At 43.0% G+C, this 19917-nt stretch overlaps 1 protein-coding gene and 1 long non-coding RNA gene across 51 annotated transcripts in view; one reads left to right on the top strand and one right to left on the bottom strand.

The window, feature by feature from the left end:
* The window catches only part of LOC149977435 (uncharacterized), a 171295-nt gene that overhangs the window by 19813 nt on the left and 131565 nt on the right, over nt 1–19917 (bottom strand). The gene's annotated exons all lie outside the window — the stretch shown is intronic.
* LOC110489970 (sickle tail protein homolog) overlaps nt 1–19917 on the top strand; it is a 220178-nt gene that overhangs the window by 160738 nt on the left and 39523 nt on the right. For 38 of the 50 annotated variants that reach the window (XM_090199862.1, XM_090199880.1, XM_090199860.1 and 35 more), the window contains 2 exons: nt 14286–14478; nt 18455–18653. In XM_090199862.1, coding sequence (XP_090055988.1) covers nt 14286–14478; nt 18455–18653 — 392 coding nt within the window. Of the gene's footprint in view, nt 1–12467; nt 12549–14285; nt 14479–15554; nt 15661–18454; nt 18654–19917 lie in introns of those variants that run through there. The other 12 variants (XM_090199855.1, XM_036944267.2, XM_036944272.2 and 9 more) reach the window with 2 other exon arrangements.

Below are 19917 nucleotides of genomic sequence, written 5' to 3'. Positions count from 1 at the left end.
TCTACAGAGCTCTCTGCCTAGGTGTCCTCACAGCGCCATGGCAACCACGGAAATTTAAATAACACCTTCATAATGGGGATCAGGCACCTGCAATGTTTCCTTACTCTGAAGAAACTACAACTAGGCTCTGTCTCAAATGGCACTCTCTAGTCAAATGTAGTGCACTATATAGGGAAAAGGGTGCCATTTGGGACGCATACCTGGTGATTTATTCTCAGACTAGGCGTTAAATGAATTATGAGAGAATGTGGGAGATGTGATGCTAAGACGACTTTTCATATTAGGCACGGCCAACAAATGTGTATTTAATCAGATATTGCTTAGCTATGTAACCAAGCTAATATCTCACATTTCTCATCACCTTTTCCCCTGTCTTCAGTCTGCTGTATTTTAATGTATAGGCCTAAAGATACAGTAATATGGAAATTACAGTCCATACATATTGGATTACGTTGTCCATGCAACGAACCCACAACCCTGGTGTGTGTGCTTATGTGCCCGCGTGTGATTTGTGTGTGTGTCTGTCTGGGTTTGTGTTTGCCTGCATGTGTGTCTGCACATGTGTGTGTGTGTTTGACCTGAAAGAACAAGCAGCGCTGTGGGCGTGTGCTTGATAAGGCTTTCTTTGTTCTGAGAACTTCTGACTACAGGCTCCAAGCCATATTCCCATCTTCCGATTCATCAGTGAACCCAGAGAGGCTTATGGTTACACTGGCCAGGACACACTTTCTGGAGACTGGAGAAGTTCAGTTGAGGATGACAGGACTGAGAGTGTGTGTGTGTGTGTGTGTGTGCGCGGGTGCGGGTGTGTGTGTGTGCGCGTGCGTGCGGGTGTGTGTGTGTGCGCGTGCGGGTGTGGATCCCCAATGAAAACTAGCAGAGCAGTTATTACGGGAAAGCCGGAAACGTCAGCAGGGATCATGTTGTGTTAATGTTATGACATTAAGGAGCAAGTCTGGACAGGACGTGATGCCAGAGCGCTGTCAGCAAATACTTGGTGTGTGTGTGTGCATGCAAGTGTCTGGTGTGGGTGCATGGAAAGTACAGTAATGAGTAAATGATCTGCAAAGAACCTGTAAAACTCTGGCTTGCATAACCCCCAAGTTGCACGACAGTTGCAAGCAGCAGTAAATAACAGTAGCAGTTAAATGACCCTGCAGCGTGCACCGTATCCCCTGACTAACGACCTCGTATTATTTCCAACCTTTCTCCAGCCTTTCAGACATTTCTGTTCTCGTGTAACTTAAATACTGTGCAACATAATGGAAATGAACTTGCTATTTAGGTAAATGCTAGCAATTTAGTAGTAAAACTATGGGGAATTGGGGTTGGGCTGCATCCAGATTTTCATTTCCTCATACCGTCCTTCTCTCATCCCAGGATTTATGCTATTACCGGTTTAGTACATAAGGGGGCACCAAAAAAAATGCATTAAACCCATTGGCCTTCTATTACCAGAATGCTAACAAAATTAGCACAAGTACAGTAATAGCACATTTCTGTGGAGGCTGCTAGCTAAATATGCTAACGAGCACAAATGAAAATAAACAAATTGCAAAGACAGGCAATCCAGCTCATAAAGTTATACATATACAGTGGGGCAAAAAAGTATTTAGTCAGCCACTAATTGTGCAAGTTCTCCCACTTAAAAAGATGAGAGAGGCCTGTAATTTTCATCATAGGTACACTTCAACTATGACAGACAAAATGAGAAAAAAAATCCAGAAAATCACATTGTAGGATTTTTAAAGAATTTATTTGCAAATTATGGTGGAAAATAAGTATTTGGTCAATAACAAAAGTTTCTCAATACTTTGTTATATACCCTTTGTTGGCAATGACAGAGGTCAAACATTTTCTGTAAGTCTTCACAAGGTTTTCACACACTGTTGTTGGTATTTTGGCCCATTCCTCCATGCAGATCTCCTCTAGAGCAGTGATGTTTTGGGGCTGTTGCTGGGCAACACGGACTTTCATCTCCCTCCAAAGATTTTCTATGGGGTTGAGATCTGGAGACTGGCTAGGCCACTCTTACGAAGCGACTCCTTCGTTGCCCGGGCGGTGTGCTTAGGATCATTGTCATGCTGAAAGACCCAGCCATGTTTCATCTTCAATGCCCTTGCTGATGGAAGGAGGTTTTCACTCAAAATCTCACGATACATGGCCCCATTCATTCTTTCCTTTACACGGATCAGTCGTCCTGGTCCTTTTGCAGAAAAACAGCCCCAAAGCATCATGTTTCCACCCCCATGCTTCACAGTAGGTATGGTGTTCTTTGGATGCGACTCAGCATTCTTTGTCCTCCAAACACGACAAGTTGAGTTTTTACCAAAAAGTTATATTTTGGTTTCATCTGACCATATGACATTCTCCCAATCTTCTTCTGGATCATCCAAATGCTCTCTAGCAGACTTCAGACGGGCCTGGACATGTACTGGCTTAAGCAGGGGGACACGTCTGGCACTGCAGGATTTGAGTCCCTGGCAGCGTAGTGTGTTACTGCTGGTAGGCTTTGTTACTTTGGTCCCAGCTCTCTGCAGGTCATTCACTAGGTCCCCCCATGTGGTTCTGGGATTTTTGCTCACCGTTCTTGTGATCATTTTGAACCCACGGGCTGAGATCTTGCATGGAGCCCCAGATCGAGGGAGATCATCAGTGGTCTTGTATGTCTTCCATTTCCTAATAATTGCTCCCACAGTTGATTTCTTCAAACCAAGCTGCTTACCTATTGCAGATTCAGTCTTCCCAGCCTGGTGCAGGTCTACAATTTTGTTTCTGGTGTCCTTTGACAGCTCTTTGGTCTTGGTCATAGTGGAGTTTGGAGTGTGACTGTTTGAGGTTGTGGACAGGTGTTTTTTATACGGATAACAAGTTCAAACAGGTGTCATTAATACAGGTAACGAGTGGAGGACAGAGGAGGGATAGAGGACAGAGGAGCTCACAGATTACTGCACCTGTACATAGCCCACCTATAATTTAGCCCTATCAACTACCTCTTTCCCAACTGTATTTAATTTATTTATTTATTTTGCTCCTTTGCACCCCATTATTTTTATTTCTACTTTGCACTTTCTTCCATTGCAAAACTACCATTCCAGTGTTTTACTTGCTATATTGTATTTACCTTGCCACCAAGGCCTTTTTTGTCTTTACCTCCCTTCTCACCTCATTTGCTCACACTGTATATAGACTTGTTTATACTTTATTATTGACTGTATGTTTGTTTTACTCCATGTGTAACTCTGTGTTGTTGTATCTGTCGAACTGCTTTGCTTTATCTTGGCCAGGTCGCAATTGTAAATGAGAACTTGTTCTCAACTTGCCTACCTGGTTAAATAAAGGTAAAATAAAAATTTTAAAAAAAAAGCCTCTTAAAGAAGAAGTTACAGGTCTGTGAGAGCCAGAAATCTTGCTTGTTTGTAGGTGACCAAATACTTATTTTCCACCATAATTTGCAAATAATTTCATAAAAAATCCTACAATGTTTTTGATGATGATGATGATTTTCTGGATATTTTTCCCTCATTTTGTCTGTCATAGTTGAAGTGTACCTATGATGAAAATTACAGGCCTCTCTCATCTTTTTAAGTGGGAGAACTTGCACAAATGGTGGCTGACTAAATACTTTTTTGCCCCACTGTATATGTAGGAGGTACCGTATGTCATTTTTGGTGAGTTTGGACATTTACAAGCAAATGTGAACGAGAGATGTGCAAATGAACAAAGTTTTGACAAATGCTTGTCTGAAGGAAGAACAGTACTGGCTCCGGAGCAGCACGTGTACAAGCTGTGTCTGTGTGGAGTCTGGAGTCGCTAGGGCAACGGGCCTACCTGCTCTGCTCGGAGAAGATTGGGGAAGAGCAGACGGGGCCGAGAACGGAGAGGAGAAAAAAACGCAAGGAAATCAAAAGATAGCAGTGGCAGCTGTACCGATAACTCATCCAAAAGGCTTTGACTTCTCAAACATGGCAGAAAGCTAACACAAATGATGCCCCGTCATTCAGCCATAACTAGCAAGTTAAACTTAGGGGTCGCATTCATGCAGAATTCTTAATTTTTCACACAGGGAAAAAAATCAAAATACAGATCTAAAATGCTTCTTATTGTATTTTCTGCTCGGCATCAGACAAATTTCGTGTTTCAGTTGCACTTCTAAACTCGAATGAGAATTCACGAACAGGCATTCTATCAACAGACAGCGCTCTGACTGATGTGTAGCTACTTTTCTCCAGTACTTTTCTCAGTGTAGCCTGCCTACTTTTCTCCTGTAAAATGCAAGGTCAACTTTAAGCAAAACATTAGGAAATGTAGCTGGCTATATCCTTTCTACGATAAACATTAGAAATGTGATGGCCATGCATCGTTTTTGCAAAAGAATACCTTGATTTTAAGCGTATTTACTTGTGTGGCTCGCAGCCAAATAGCATTGTACTTCTGTTGTCATTGGATGAAAATAAATCTACTAACATATTTTCTGTGAAGGAAAACTATAGTTGCACGTTGGACTTTCCATATTAAACGCGACCCCCTGTCAATTCAAATCTGGACTCACCTGCTCCCGCTTTCTCCCGTTGTGCTATTTACAAACAAACATGTGACTGGCTCAACTGTTCTGGGGAACTATAGTAAGCTTCATAATGTAAAATAATGTGACAGTTGAAATGAAGAGCGCGATCTGCTCTATCTCCTGACATATTGCAAGTCAACTGCAGGTATTTATTTAGATATGCAAATATACAAATGTATTGAAAATTCATTACATTGTTCCAACGGTATTGACAGTATTGAAAAACCATCCCTTGGCTATTTCCAGATACCCCAGTATTCGGTTTATACCGTAGTTGTGGTTAGGGTCTCTGTCTCATCCTGCCCGAGGAGTGACCAGGGGGGGACTGGGACCAGAAATCGGCCTGGGATTTTCCAAACACTGGCCCTTTTTTTTCCCCCTCAAGGCCACGACTATTGGCCAAATAATGATAATTATACACCACTTTTATACCGGCCCACTGGGTTAAAGGACCATCTGTCATTTGCTGGAACTGCTCCAGTCTGTTTCTGAGAGAGACTGATTAAGTTGTCAGTATTACCAGTGACAGGGACCCTGAGGGTTAGCCAGGCCGACCAGGCTGAGGTCTTATCTGTTCTGGAGACCGATGTCATTTTTCTGTCTTCTTCCTTCCCTCAAGACCTGTTTCTATGAGACGGGAGGCTATAGAGATCAAAGGGAACTTTTTCCGGGGCTGTTCATTTTCGCTGAAACACACTGCCAAACTTGTAAATCCATTACTGCTCAGAGATAGATCTCTTCTCAGTGCACAAATATACATCTTTCTTTGTTGCATAAGTCAGACGTTTTTACAGATGGGTGTTGATTTTGAGTAATGTGTGTGTGTGTGTGTGTGTGTGTGTGTGTGTGTGTGTGTGTGTGTGTGTGTGTGTGTGTGTGTGTGTGTGTGTGTGTGTGTGTGTGTGTGTGTGATCCACTGTATGTCCTGGCTCTCCACATACACTTCCCTTGGCTGCTCTCCCCTGACACCATGGTGGTGATAGGACTTCCATGTGAGTTGGTCCTGGGTTGCCTTGGCTGCCGAAGGGGAGTCACCACCATCCATCCAGATGACAACAGAACAGTGGGTCTAGAATAACAGAGCAGGAAGTGTGTTCAGTTCAGACCAGACCAGGGGAGTTTCCACTAGACTAGGATTTGGAAAGCTCTGAATGAGGGTGATATTCACTGTGCTGTTAATTACTGTAAATATAATCGATTCTATATAATTCTATTCAATGTCTTCTAACTGGGAGTTACATTTAAGCTCTCATGCGTATAATCAGGATTGTAGCTATGGTGTTTGAGCACGTATGCCTCTAATGCATAGGTTGCTATTGAGATAGTAGGGATTCAGTATTTGTCGTAAGTTGACTGCTTGAATAGTAACCTATGAGGGACAGTGGATGGATTGCCACATAGGGCATGTAAACTTTCAGAATGTCAACATCCTGGACATTTCTAACGTTCCATTTGTATCTCTCGTAGGAGTGCGTTGTCTCCAAACCTACTATGTTTGTTTGCTCGGGCTAATATGTTTTTTTTAATAGGCTCTCTCAGTGCATGCACACAGAGGTCAATGTGTGTGTCTGTTTTAGGTCTGCCTGAGTGAATGTAATCGAATGGCTGGGCCAAATCAGTTGTTCAAATGTCAAAGTTGCAGAAAGAGATCAACATAGATCTGGGAAGGTCAATGGACCTGTTATTGTCATGTGGTCTCATATGGACTAAGAGTGCATCTCACATGGCACCCTGTCCCATGTAAAGTGCACTACTTTTGACCAGGGCCCACTTATAGGGAATAGGGTATCATTTGGGACACAGTCTAACCTCTGATTGGAGGGATGTTCACACAGCAAACCCATTGTGAATGTAGCCACCATCTCTGATTGGAGGTACGTTCACACAGCTAACCCATTGTGAAGGTAGCCACTATCTCTGGACTCTAGATCTTATGACTGCAGAAGGATAGAGGGACATACATAGTAAACAAAGTAGCTACTCAACCTCTGAATGCTTCTACTGTATGTGCTCTATCCTGTTGGACTACAACTCCTACTTCTGTCATTTTGCCATGAAAACGTATTTACTGACAGACATGTAAGGGTGAGGAATTTTATATTTCATCTGCTCTGTCAGCTTGGACTACAAGAAAGGAATAGCCGAGGAATTTGGCATGCTGTCATGTGCAGCCACAGTGCAAACCGCCTGAACACCACGTAGCGGGATTTCTCTATAGAACGCGTGATTGGCTTTGATTGTTGATACTGTGAAGTTCGACCCCTTTTAACGAACCAATTAGCCAGCCCTGTCCAGGCCAGGCAGGCACTCTGTCTAGGGGAGGTCATCTGAGGATTTGGACGTAGTGGGATTAAAGGTGGAATGTCGTAGGGAGGAGGACACAGCCGTAATGAATGGAAAGGGATGACAAGGGGATTCTGGTGTATAATGTTATTAACACTGGGTCAACGTCCCAAATGGCACCCTATTCCCCATGGTGCTCTGGCCAAAAGTATTGCACTATATAGGAAGTAGCATTTGGTACGCAACCTGAGCTGCACTGTACCCAAATGGAGCCATCTCTGAGATGATCAGGGAATTCAGACCACTGTCTTTAGAGTAGTGAGTGGTGTGTTTGCCATGGTGTGTTTGCCATGGTGTGTTTGGTTGTGAGCCATACAGTGTCTAAATGGTATTGCATTCTTCCTGGTCAGGTCACATATTCAGCTAAACTTTTTGGGTTTACCATGTCTAGCTGAACGTCTGCCCTGTTGTAGCTGCATGGACCATGTAGACGTACAGATAACAGAGTGGCTCAGATTGGACAGGGTTAACACATAGATGTATAGTTATTAAAGGACTGTGTCTCTTCGTGTTGTACAAGGTTCAAGCTACAGATGTAGGATCTTAATTTGAGCCAGTTTGCTACAGCAGGAAAATAATCCTGCAGCAACAGGAAATTATAATTAATGGACATTTTTGAAGAGGTTGATACGTTTTTCGTTAGGGCAAATCAAGTCTGAAATTTCAAAGTGGAAAGGGCAAACTTTAGAAGCCTTTTTAAAACTCAAATACACTACAAGTCTGCAACTTCTGCTGTGCAAGAAAATTCTTAGCAACAAAAGAGTGATCAAATTAAGATCCTACATCTGTAACTTGCTGCATTTGCCTCTCGGTGCCTGGCTTCTGTGTTGCTGTTATCACTCACCCGCCTCCCTGTGAGACTTCTGCTTCAGAAAATAAACATGCTCTCAGCTCAGGGACGCAAGCAATCTTTAATTATTTCATATCACTGTAATTTTTCTTAAGAGGGACAAAGAAATGGCCAAGGTTCTCCTGTTCAGATCAGTGTTGGCATTGCTGGGTTGCCTTTATAACCAAGTTAGCCTGTTAACTTCGTGGCTTGACGGCTACGTCTGCTGTGTTTATCATTAGCGGCTGTAGAAAGTTAATTCCCATTTCCTCTCTCTCTACCAATGTAATTTGAGTGGGCGGGATTTAGTGAAAAGGCACACCTTGCCCAGAATGTCAGCCCAGAGCATCGTACGACCAGCCTCCTTGTTTTCGTTCAAAGACATAGGGACTGCCCACAACCAGTGGATTTCTGCTTTAAGTGAAAAGGCTTGCTGACATCACCAGTGTGGGGCCTAAACTTGATGAGCTTTTGCACACACTTTAATGTCTGAAAGAGGAGAAGTTTGGTAAGCAAAAAGTGTGTGTGTGTGTGTGTGTGTGTGAGAGTGAGGGTGATACACCAAAATAGACCTAGATATTAACTAGTCATGTCTTTGTTTCTAATTCAACTCATAAATAACGAATAGAGTATAATTCCTTGACATTTTGGTTATGCGAAAGGAAAAAAAACAATGTTTTACAGAATGTGCCATTTCTAAAATGTAATAGGCTTTAAATGCCAGGGTGTTTGACTAATTTCGACTTTTCATCCAGTAGAATTTGCCGTACACTATTGAGAAAGAGAGTCGTGACTTGGTGTTTGACAACAGCTGATAATCAGCTGAGGGGACGCTCTGTACCCAATGGAACCAATGGCGGGAATCAACGCAATTGCCCATTAGATGACACATTTTCAGTAATTCTCAGCTTAGTATGCTGGTACGTGTTGCTTAATGCATTATTGTTTTTACTAAACGGTATGTTCTAAATAGTATGTAGTATGATTAGTACACGGTATGCAGTTTAAGTCAGTAGTAGGCACGCCAGATTTTGGACATTGCCATAGATCCTATTTCTGTCATTCTCTACACCACCTGGTGCTTTAAGCGCTCTTAAACAAATACTAGAAAACGTTACTTGTGAAGTTGATTCTGTTTCGCAGAAATCAGTCCAGCCCCCTGGCAGGCATGACTATATTCTCCATGAATTGGCTGCCACAGCAAGTCTTTGATAGAAGCAGTGATTATTTTTATCATAACTCAATTGAATCACCACGTCTTGGCACTGCACTGTACATCTGCTCGTCTGTCTGAATCCAAGACACACAATCTTAAAGCAAAAGGCATCATCGTGATGATGTGGCAGGTGACACTTTGCTTCTTGAAAGTCCAATATCTTGAAAACTTGACTGCTGACATGCAAAACATTTTGGGACTGTATCAATAGTGGACTGACGAAAAAACGTCCAAAAGGTCATTTTTGAGTGGGTTTTTCCTTTAACGTATGTGTCAGGGCCAGATGTTTAGACAATCTTATGGAATTTTGTGTTTTATCTTGGCTTTTCATTCATACTTTTTTTTTTGTGTCGAATATCTGATCGTTTGTGAATCCAGAAAATGTTCTTCGGCTTTATTAACCAAAATGTTCCTGGTTTGACACTTTTGAAAAGCAGTAGATGCAGTATACCCACCACTGGCACTGTGCACACGCGCAACACAGACCTGACTTTTACCTTTGATGGCAGCACGTCGAACCGTTGTTCCGTGAATGACAGTAGTAGGATGTCCTGGATACAGGTCAGCTTTCCTGGAACAAAGAACAAAGAGTCAGAGTGCACACACACACACACCCACCCGCCCACCCATCCACACACACACGCACACACACACAAAGTAAAATGCTACTATAAAAAAATCTCAATTTAGCTAAATCAGTAAAGAGCCAGTAAAACGAATGTATAGCAGCTAAACCAATGCTTACACTTGACGGCGCTAGAGTAATAAAGACATTTATTAAAAAAAGGAATGTATTCAATGTCATTCAGTATAACAACGCATCAGACATCAAACACCTTTGTGCAGCAAAGCCCAATGGACCCTGCCTCGGGAAACCATTTTGGAAATAAAACGGGAACAATGGAGAAACTGCAACTCAAAGGCACGCCCAAGCATTTTTTTTTTTATATACCTCGTGATTCATTCTTCTGTATAGACTTTGAAGTCAGGTGAGAACAGAACATGTTCTCACGGAATAATATCATAATTAAATTAAATTACCTTGATATTGTAATGCTATTCAGACTGAATGTGTTTGATTAATTTCTTCCCAAAGGTCATAATCATTTGCCTGGCCAAACGCTACGCCACGCCCGTGGACGTTAGCTTCTTTTCCGCAATGAGTCTGGATCTGAGTCCATTCCCGACCCTTCACCGAAGGTGAACACATTCGGGGCCATCCGATTGGTCCAGAAACCGATGGCTTGGGCCAGAGTGAGAACACGTGGGAAAAGGGGCGGTTTGAAAATGTGTCATTGACTTTGAGAGTCTGATTGGTTAGAGACGTTCCAGTCGCTGATGATTTTGTTTTGTACATCGCCCCTCGTCACCACAAATGACTTCCATGATGGCAGTCTCAGACTAAAGTATTTATCGAAAGACAGAGCAGGGGAAGAATTTAGTGTGAGTAGTCAGGCTACATGATCCATAGATTTTCTAACTTTTTGGGGCCGTGGACCCCTTTTGTGATAGAAAATCTATCAGAACACAACTCAAGTGAGATAAAAATAGCATAAAAGGAGTTTTACTCTGACTTCGGAAGTGCGTGGCCGGACGAACCAACTCTCGGGCTCTGGGAAGGAACATTTCTCAGAGAGAAAACTGTGCAGTTTTAAAACTTGAATTACAGTGCATTTATGTAAAGATTTGGAAAAAAAAACAAATTTGTAAAGTATTGAGTTGAAATTGATACTGTGGATACCAATATCCCTGTGAGCCTCCCAGGCCCATGTTTCCCAGGGTTAAGAACATACATTTTTGATGAATAATATTACATTGTATTATATTCCACCCTCTAAACTTATTCCACGGATCCCTTGGCCAAAATTAGTTTGATCTGTTGTTAGTAATGTTCATAAAAAAATGAAATGTAAAACATTTTTGGGGGAGATCTGTCCACGGACCCCCTGCAGTACCTCTTTGAGAACCCCTGACAAAATCATCAACATTGAAGTACTTCAATAATTGTCTTATATAAAAAACATACATTCTACATATCTTTACAAGTGAGAATTGTATTTATGTCTGTGTGACACTGGCTCACTTCTCAGTGCCATGTGTTTTTACATGTTTCATGTCTGTTCTGCAGTAAATGATCTACATATGATATGATACTCAGTGTTAAAATAGTAAGTGCACTGTGGTTACCCTTGACTGTCATAGCTAACTAAGCCACACAGTGTTATTATGTGGAATTTTGGTCTCTCCTCCCAGCCGTGACCGGGTCGATGTGTCTAACAGCAGGTAGGCGGTTGTAATCATAGGTTAAACCGTGGTTTTCACTATCTGTAGCCATGACAGGAAGTGGTTTCAGCGGGAACAGGAAGTGGCTTTTCTGTGATAGAGGGGTGCCAAGTAGAGCACCTGCCAGAGAGAGGGTGTGTGTGTGTCTGTGTGTCTGTGTGTCTGTGTGTCTGTGTGTGCGGGGGAGGAAATAACCTGCTAAGCTCATCCGATGGACACCTTATCATTTGGTGTTGTGTGTAAACTCCTTCACCACTATCCCCAGAGAGTTGGTAGGTCTATCTTCCATTTTATCCACATAATACAATCCCACTGAAGAGCCTTGATTGGCTCAAGCATCTCGCTCCGTTCTGCTCAGCCTCAGTAAGTATTCTACCACGTGTCACATGTACTGTATGCTGTATATCACTGCCTGGTTTTCAGAGTAGCAGCCTGGTACTGTATCTACCTCAACATAATTGGGTAAACTCATAAATAATGACATTTCACTCATAAATAATTACAATTCGGTTCAACTTACCGAGCATGCATCATGGTTTCGGATGACACGTCAACTGAACCTGACCCTCCACGTGACTCATCCTGGGCCCTGCATATAAAGGACCTTAACTATCTACTCAATATAGATGGAGTAAGCGTATTCTAATGGAGTTGGTGTTCCCAGCGCTCAGTCAGCGTACCAAATTACACCCTATTCCCTATGTAGTGCACTACCCTTTGACCAGATATGGACAGAGGATGCTGCTGCTGTGTCAGGTGACAGGTCCCGCCTGTGGTGGTGACACCAAAGGTTACACGTCTTATCAAGTCAACAATATCATACGGTGACTCAGCACAGAGCTAGTCTGGATAATAACGAGGGCGCTGGTGAGAAGAGTGATGACTATTCAAAACAATCATACAACTATTTAAAGCCAGGGATTAGGCGGTTGTTATGTTGGAGCTGCTGGAGAGCAGATACTGCACAGTACGCTATCATCTCGCTACAAAACGAGATGATCTCACACGTATTGGACACACAGGAGCATTTCCGATTGTGACCTTTTCTGTTCTGTTCACATTGCTGTGTTTCTTGATATGTTGGATGACCATCTGCCTCTCCTCGATCTCTCCCCTTCCCCACTTCCCTGCTTCTTCCTTCCTCTCTCTCTCTCTCTCTCTCTCTCTCTCTCTCTCTCTCTCTCTCTCTCTCTCTCTCTCTCTCTCTCTCTCTCTCTCTCTCTCATCAGTCATTACAGGGCATGTTGTCTTCTCTCCATTCTGAGCTTGACATTCAGAGGTACTTGCTGAAAATCCAATTGCCCCACACAGTTAGTCTGCCTTTTATCTTATCTGCATCATGACTTGGCGTGTGGCTCTGTCTGCATCACAACTGGCCTGCGTGTGTGTGTGTGTGTTGACCTCTCCTGCCCTCTCCACCTCCCCTCACCTGATCTGTGTACTCCTGCCAAAAACACTGTCCACATAAGTCAAAGGGCCGGGGGGGGGGGGTATCCAGCACATGCAAATTACTGCCCCACCGCTTCCCCTTCCCCCCTCTCCCCTCTCCCCACACTCACCATCACCTTTCAGAGTGCTTTGTGTGAGTGTTTATGCGTGTGCGCAATGACTGTGTTGTTAACCTGGCTGTGTCCGTGGAGCCATTAGCTTGATAAAGGGCTCTCTGTGTACTCTCCTCTCCATGTTATTCACACTGTCAGCCTGGCACACCCTACAACACTACCAAGATCCTCAATGAGCTCCACATTCTCTATTACTCTGCCAGGCCCACAGGACTGCCTGCCTGGTGGACTCATTGGTGACTTTAATCACCCTCACTACACCCTTTCCCCTCGGTTGTTGTTCGAAGCTTGAAAAAGATCTCTGACCGGAAAGAAAAATGGCGCGCGCTGGAGTTATTTGTGTTTTTTTTCTACAATGTCGATTTTGGGCCTGTAACTACCTGCACCATAAGCAAAAAAACATGGTAGTGTGGGTATTAACCCTTCACTAAAGTTGTGTGAGGCTTGGCAAGAGAGAAACATGCATGATAAGGCTTAGGGACCGCTTGTCTTGTTTTTTTTTAAGCAGCTGCAACATGGAAAATCATAGTGTGAAAATACAACAGGGAGTGTCTTATCTGCATCATGCCTCGGCATGTGGCTCTGTCTGCATCCCAACTAACACGTGTGTGTGTGTGCGTGTGCGTATGCTCTCCTGCCCTCTCCACCTCCCCTCACCTGATCTGTGTTCTCCTGCCAAAAACACTGTCCACATTAGTCAAGGGGGGAGGGGGGGGGGGGATATCCAGTTTTGCAACTGCGAAAATCATAGTGTGTGTGCTTGTGTGAAATATAGCAGGTGGTGTCCGTCTGTGTGTCTGCTATCTGCATTGATGCAAACAAATTCCACCCAAATAGACTGGAATGCATGGCTGGGAGTCCAAAAATGACACTGGGGTTTTCACTGTGTTAACATTGTAGTTAAAAAGCTTATCTTTCTCTTAAAGCTGCAATATGTAACTTTTTGGGCGACCTGACCAAATTCACCTAGAAATGTTAGTTATAGATCTATCATTCTCATTGAGAGCAAGTCTAAGAAGCGGCATATCTGTTCTAAGTGCACTATTTCTATGCTTCCCGTTCTTTTACTTTCAGTTTTGTACACCATCTTCAGACACCTCAAAATACAGTGGTTTAGACGGTACAGTTTAGATGGAATGATATACATGCTTGTTTTGACACATAAATTGAAATTAGGCAAACTATTAGAATTTTAGCAACCAGGGAATTGGCGGAGTGATTTCTGCATAATGCAGCTTTAGAAAAAAGCATTAACACTATCGTGTGGTTCAGATGGCTTTGTTGGTTGAAGAAGGGTGCTTGCAGCACAGTGTTGGGCTGGTTTTGATGGACAAAATTGTCCTACAATAATTGTGTTTCCGTTTGTGTTCGTTTCCTATGTAGGGTTGCAATATTCCGGTAAACTTTCAAAGTTACCAGAGTTTTTCCAACCCTGTTCCTGTGTACCCCTCTAATTTACCCTCTTTCTCCTCTTCTCCCCCCCAGAGCAGAAGCCCTGCGCACGGCCCCAGCAGCTCCATTGTAGGGGAGCAGCCTGAGCACCTCTCCCTGGCCTCTCTGGAGTCTCTGGACACCATGTCAGAGGCTGATGCCCCCTCTGCCTTCACCAGAGGCAGCCGCTCCCGTGCCAGCCTGCCCGTAGTGCGCTCCACCAACCAGACCAGGGACCGCTCGCTAGGTAGGCGACCGCAACATGACCACACTGTGATTATGAGGCTATTAACCACACATAGACCAAGGACTGCTAGCTTCTTCTTAAAAACACACATACAAACACTCACATACACACACAAACACACTTCACCCCCCCCCCCCACACTCCTCCTCGCCCTTTGCTTCGCCTGCTTGCTCCTAGCCTTAATTAGAATTAATTTCCTTAGCATAGTGAGATTACAGAATCCTCCAACAATATGCCATGCTGTTTAACACACACAGACACACACACAGACACACACACAGACGCACACACTGTTATTGGCAGGATTAGAAATGGGGTTTGTTAACAACGCAAAGGGCACTTCATTTGCATCAATATGACAAACGCCTTCAGTTGTGTAGAGTTGTATTCATATGCTGCAGTTCTTCTTAGAGATAGTCATTTAATTTTGATGAACTAAACAGAGAGAGAGTGCTTCAACTCTCATCATCTCAACATGTAATCAGCCTCTGAGCCTCACAGGATACGGCTTCTTAAAAAGCTTATTTGAAAATGTAAGCAGAGGACACACATCTTAGTTTAATGTGACTTTAGGTTGACTCATTTCATTTACTTCAAGTGCCTCTAAATTACTTGTTTACATTTGGGCAGCACACCCCTTTAACCAACAGGAAGCATGCTGCTCTGTGCCAAAAGTGGGTTCTTGCTTAGGTTGAGATGCTGAATTGCAGACATTGTACATAAACATCTACAATAATATACTACTGCACACACAGATATGCACACACGCACGCACGCACACACCCACACACCCCCACACACACACACACACACACACACACACACACACACACAAACGCGTTATGGCAGCAGATTGGGTTATGAAGGGGGTGGAGAAAAGAGGGCATATTACCCAGCATTCCTCTGGTGGCCCCCTGGTTGCTGATCTCGGGTCAGCTTTTCATTTTCCCCACTAATGGTTAAGGTTAAGGATTGGGGAGGGGAAGCTGATCCTAAATCTGTACCTTGGGGAAACTTCACCCCGGAACCTCCCCCCCACACACACACACACAGTCGTGTCCCCAGAGACATCTGGTCTTCCTTAAGAGCCCTGCGCCAGTAGAAGTAGTGCCTTCAGTCAGAAGACTCCTTAACACAAGACTGGAGTTGCAGTAGCGGACATCTTGAAATGACTCTATTCAAGTGAGTTTCTCTATTCTCTCTATGTTACTTATAGCTGATGTGTAGTAGTGCTACAAAATATTTATACTACAGTACTGTGGTAGTTGTTTTGTGAGATCTGTTATTTCTTTATTGCTGTACTGTGTTTTATATTGTGGAAGAGAGGGAAATAAAGAGCTCTATTTATGCTGCATTTGAAATGAACGTAATTGAAGGTGATTGGGTTCCATTTGGAGATGCATAAGAGCAGAGTCTGGAATAGGATCTGACTGTCATAAAACCTAGCAGCAAGCCCTGGAAACCAAGACTTCGTCCCAAATGTCACCCTGTTCCCTTTATAGCGCACTACTTTTGACCAAGGCCCATAGGTCTCTGGTCAAAAGTAGTGCACTGTATCGGGAACAGGGGGCTATTTGGGATGTAGACAAAAGTATGTTCTCCCCTGACCATTTGCTGTGCAGCCACGCCATTTGGTTCTGATTTAGAGAGTGAAACCAGACAATCAGCGGCCACATACAGTCCTGCAATCCAACTCTGCGCTAGAATTTAGCCATCCAAAGTCTCAGGAGATAATTAAAGTTTGGTTTTGAGGGAATTTTCCATTGCATGTATAATAGAATATGAAGCCAAGTGTGTGTTCCAAATGACACCCTATTCCTTATATAGTCACTATGGGTGCTGGTAAAAAAAATAAAAAATAGTACACTATTGTGTGGTCCAGCGGTTTCAGCCGCTGACCTCGGCACACATGTATGCCAGAGTCGGCATGGGTTCAAATACTTCCCTTCGACTCGTCCTATTCTTTCTAACACTTTACTATCTCGTCAGTCAAGCTCAAAAAGGACTGGGAATGCTCCGCTCCTTTAAAAAAAAAGAGGCTTTTTTGTGTGTGTGTGTGTGTGGGACGCACAACCAGTCATTGAATAACACACGTCGTATTAGGAGGGTCTGCGTGGTCCTTCATGTGACAATACACAAAGGAGCAGCGAGTTAGATGGCAAGCGGACGTTTGTTAAGTTGTTACAAGTCCATCCTGGTCGAGCCGTAGATGTATGTGCCGTAGAATGGCTCAGCACTTTTTATGTCCTGGATTTGTCCCTCCCTCTCTTTTTAAAAGAGCCTGTAGGATCTTGTGTTACATTTCTGGAAACGTGTAGCCGATTTTACTGCTCCGCTCCTTTTCTGGAGACACTCCGTGTTAGGAAAAGCTCCTCTCTATCAGCACACTACACAGTGACTGATCCTAAATGGCACACAATGTGTACTGTATGCACTCTGTTGCATACAGGAAGCTCTGATTTCAGTGATTTATGAGCTGCGCATCTGTTATAATACGTCAGATGACGAGGCTTCGACTAGAAAACAATATACAAAAGTCAAGCTCACGGGCTTCTTTATTTGCACTGTCCTGTATGGACATATAACGTCTTTCAAGCTGTCAGTCTTTTGAAAATGTATGTTCTTGTCTGTGGGCACGGGGTGTGTTGTTTGTGAGCGTGTAATGTATTTCGTATGCTTTGGTGGAGTGCAGTACAGAAGCCGCACCCAGAGTTCAGGAGTTCAGTGTCTTGTCTGTTCGATGCTTTGCTAATGGCCGCCCTTCCCACCCACGACACCCAGCCACATCCCTCTTCCTTCTCCATCCCACATCAACCTCACCCTCCTACAACCCACATGACTTACGAACTGCTTAAGCACATCCGCCGGCATGCACACATACACACCCATGCTTATAGTTTTATGGGTCTTTAACTTTCTCACCATTATCTAAACTCTCATTGTAAATGCAATAAAGATATTACAGTTACTCATTGTAAATATAGTAAAGATATTATAGTTATTCATTATAAATACAGTAAAGCTATTGTCATCACTCATTGTAAATACAGTAAAGATATTGTAGTTACTCATTGTAAATACAGTAAATATATTATAGTTACTCATTGTAAATACAGTAAAGATATTGTAGTTACTCATTGTAAATATAGTAAAGATATTGTAGTTATTCATTGTAAATATAGTAAAGATATTATAGTTATTAATTGTAAATACAGTTAAGATATTATAGTTACTCATTGTAAATACAGTAAAGATATTATAGTTACTCATTGTAAATACAGTAAAGTTATTGTAGTTACTCATTGTAAATACAGTAAAGATATTGTAAGTACTCATTGTAAATAGAGTAAAGATATTGTAGTTACTCATTGTAAATACAGTAAAGATATTATAGGTACTCATTGTAAATACAGTAAAGATATTGTACTTACTCATTGTAAATACAGTAAAGATATTGTAGTTACTCATTGTAAATACAGTAAAGATATAGTAGGTACTCATTGTAAATACAGTAAAGATATTGTAGGTACTCATTGTAAATACAGTAAAGATATTGTAGGTACTCATTGTAAATACAGTAAAGATATTGTAGTTACTCATTGTAAATACAGTAAAGATATTGTAGTTACTCATTGTAAATACAGCAATGATATTGTAGGTACTCATTGTAAATACAGTAAAGGTAGTGTTTGTGGTATATGTCGGACTGCACATAATAGGACAGGACTGTGGGCCACAGTACAGAAAGACAAGCACCATAGTACATAAATACACTGTGCGTCCCAAATGGCACTCTATTCACTATAATTATAGGCCTAAGGGGGATAGGGTGCCATTTGGGACAAAGTCATTGACACAACACTGGTGTGACACCTCTGTAGCTACATGGTTAGGAGTCACCAGGTCATTAGCAACCAATCATTAACCCCTCAGTAACCCTCCATTAACCCCCTTTCCTTCCCTGTCTTCTCCCCAGGCGTGCTGTACCTGCAGTACGGAGACGAGACTAAGCAGATCCGGATGCCCAATGAGATCACCAGCGGAGACACCATCAGGGCTCTGTTTGTGAGTGCCTTTCCCCAGCAGCTCACCATGAAGATGCTGGAGTCTCCCAGTGTGGCTGTCTATGTCAAAGACGACATGAGGAACATGTACTACGAGCTCACCGACGTCAGGTAAATGGGTGTGTGTTTTTTTTGTTGTCCAATACCTATGTGTGTGTGGGTGTTTCGTCTCTATTTTCCCAGACTGGGTTGTAGAGTAGGTTATTTGTGGGTTGCTTCCCAATGTGTCGTCTCAGTCTCACCCGTGTAAGATCCTCAGAGCTACCCAGCAGCCTTCCTCTCTCCCTTCTTTAAGTACTTCCTGTCTAATGAGCTATCCCAGCACAGGAAGTGACCCGGGCTGCAAGCAGCCTGCGACAGATCCTCTTCCTCCCCACTTTCCATTCAACTCAATAGCTGTGTGGATGAAAGGGCTCAGGATGTGGTGCCCTACAATAGTGGAAGAACCTTTAGTTCCACCACCAACAAAACAAACCCAAACAACACCGTGTGCGAGTCCCAATTGGTGCCCTATTCCCTATATAGTGCACTACTTTTGACCAGAGCCTTATCGGTTTGCCTATGGGCCCTGGTCAAAAGTAGTGTACTACATAGAAAATAGGTTGCCATCTGGGTCGCAACCAGTCTCCGAGCCTCTTTTTCCTCTCATTCACACCCATGTGATGGTAGAAGAAAGTGGAAAGTTCAGCTGGGGCCGAATTCATTTGTTTTGACACGTTTCATCGCTGCTCAGTTGGCAGAACAAAAGGATCGGAAAATAACCTATAAACAGTCCTGTTTCTTCCAGAGCCTCAGATTTAAAGTGAGTGAGTGAGCTATAGCCAACTTGGCCACATTCTATGTGCGAGACTTAACGTCAGAAGAGTTGCAGGGTGTGTTAAGTGGTGGTGTCCCATGTGTTAAGCGGTGGTGTCTTCTCCTCTCTGTGCAGAAAGTGTGTACAGGCACGTGTACAGGCACATGTAGCTTTGTCATTAGCCTGGCCTTTTAAAAACACAATAAGTCGTCTTTGTTCTTTTGAGTTTTCCAGAGGGGTATGACTCATAAGACAACAATGACAAGGGTTTCTTGCCCTCGATGTCATGCCCACACACAGTCACGTCACCAATCACCTTCACCCAGTTTACCCACTTCCCGGTACATCATAAAATTCAACACTAGATATAAGTTACTGTTCAATACCCAGGGCAATGAATTGACAGTTCATACAGGACCTGTTTTTACATTTAAAAAATATATATATATTTATATTTCTGTAGAATACAAGCTTACTGCACACTGGGCGATTATACTCCATTTTGAACACAGGAGATTGGTGGCACCTTAATTGCGGAGGATGAGCTCATGGTAATGTCTGGAGCGCAATCAGTAGCAT

This window comes from Oncorhynchus mykiss, chromosome 15, assembly GCF_057628025.1.
Source record: "Oncorhynchus mykiss isolate SJ-2025 chromosome 15, ASM5762802v1, whole genome shotgun sequence".
NCBI lineage: Eukaryota > Metazoa > Chordata > Actinopteri > Salmoniformes > Salmonidae > Oncorhynchus > Oncorhynchus mykiss.
This window is presented reverse-complemented; position numbering and strand designations above follow the sequence as displayed.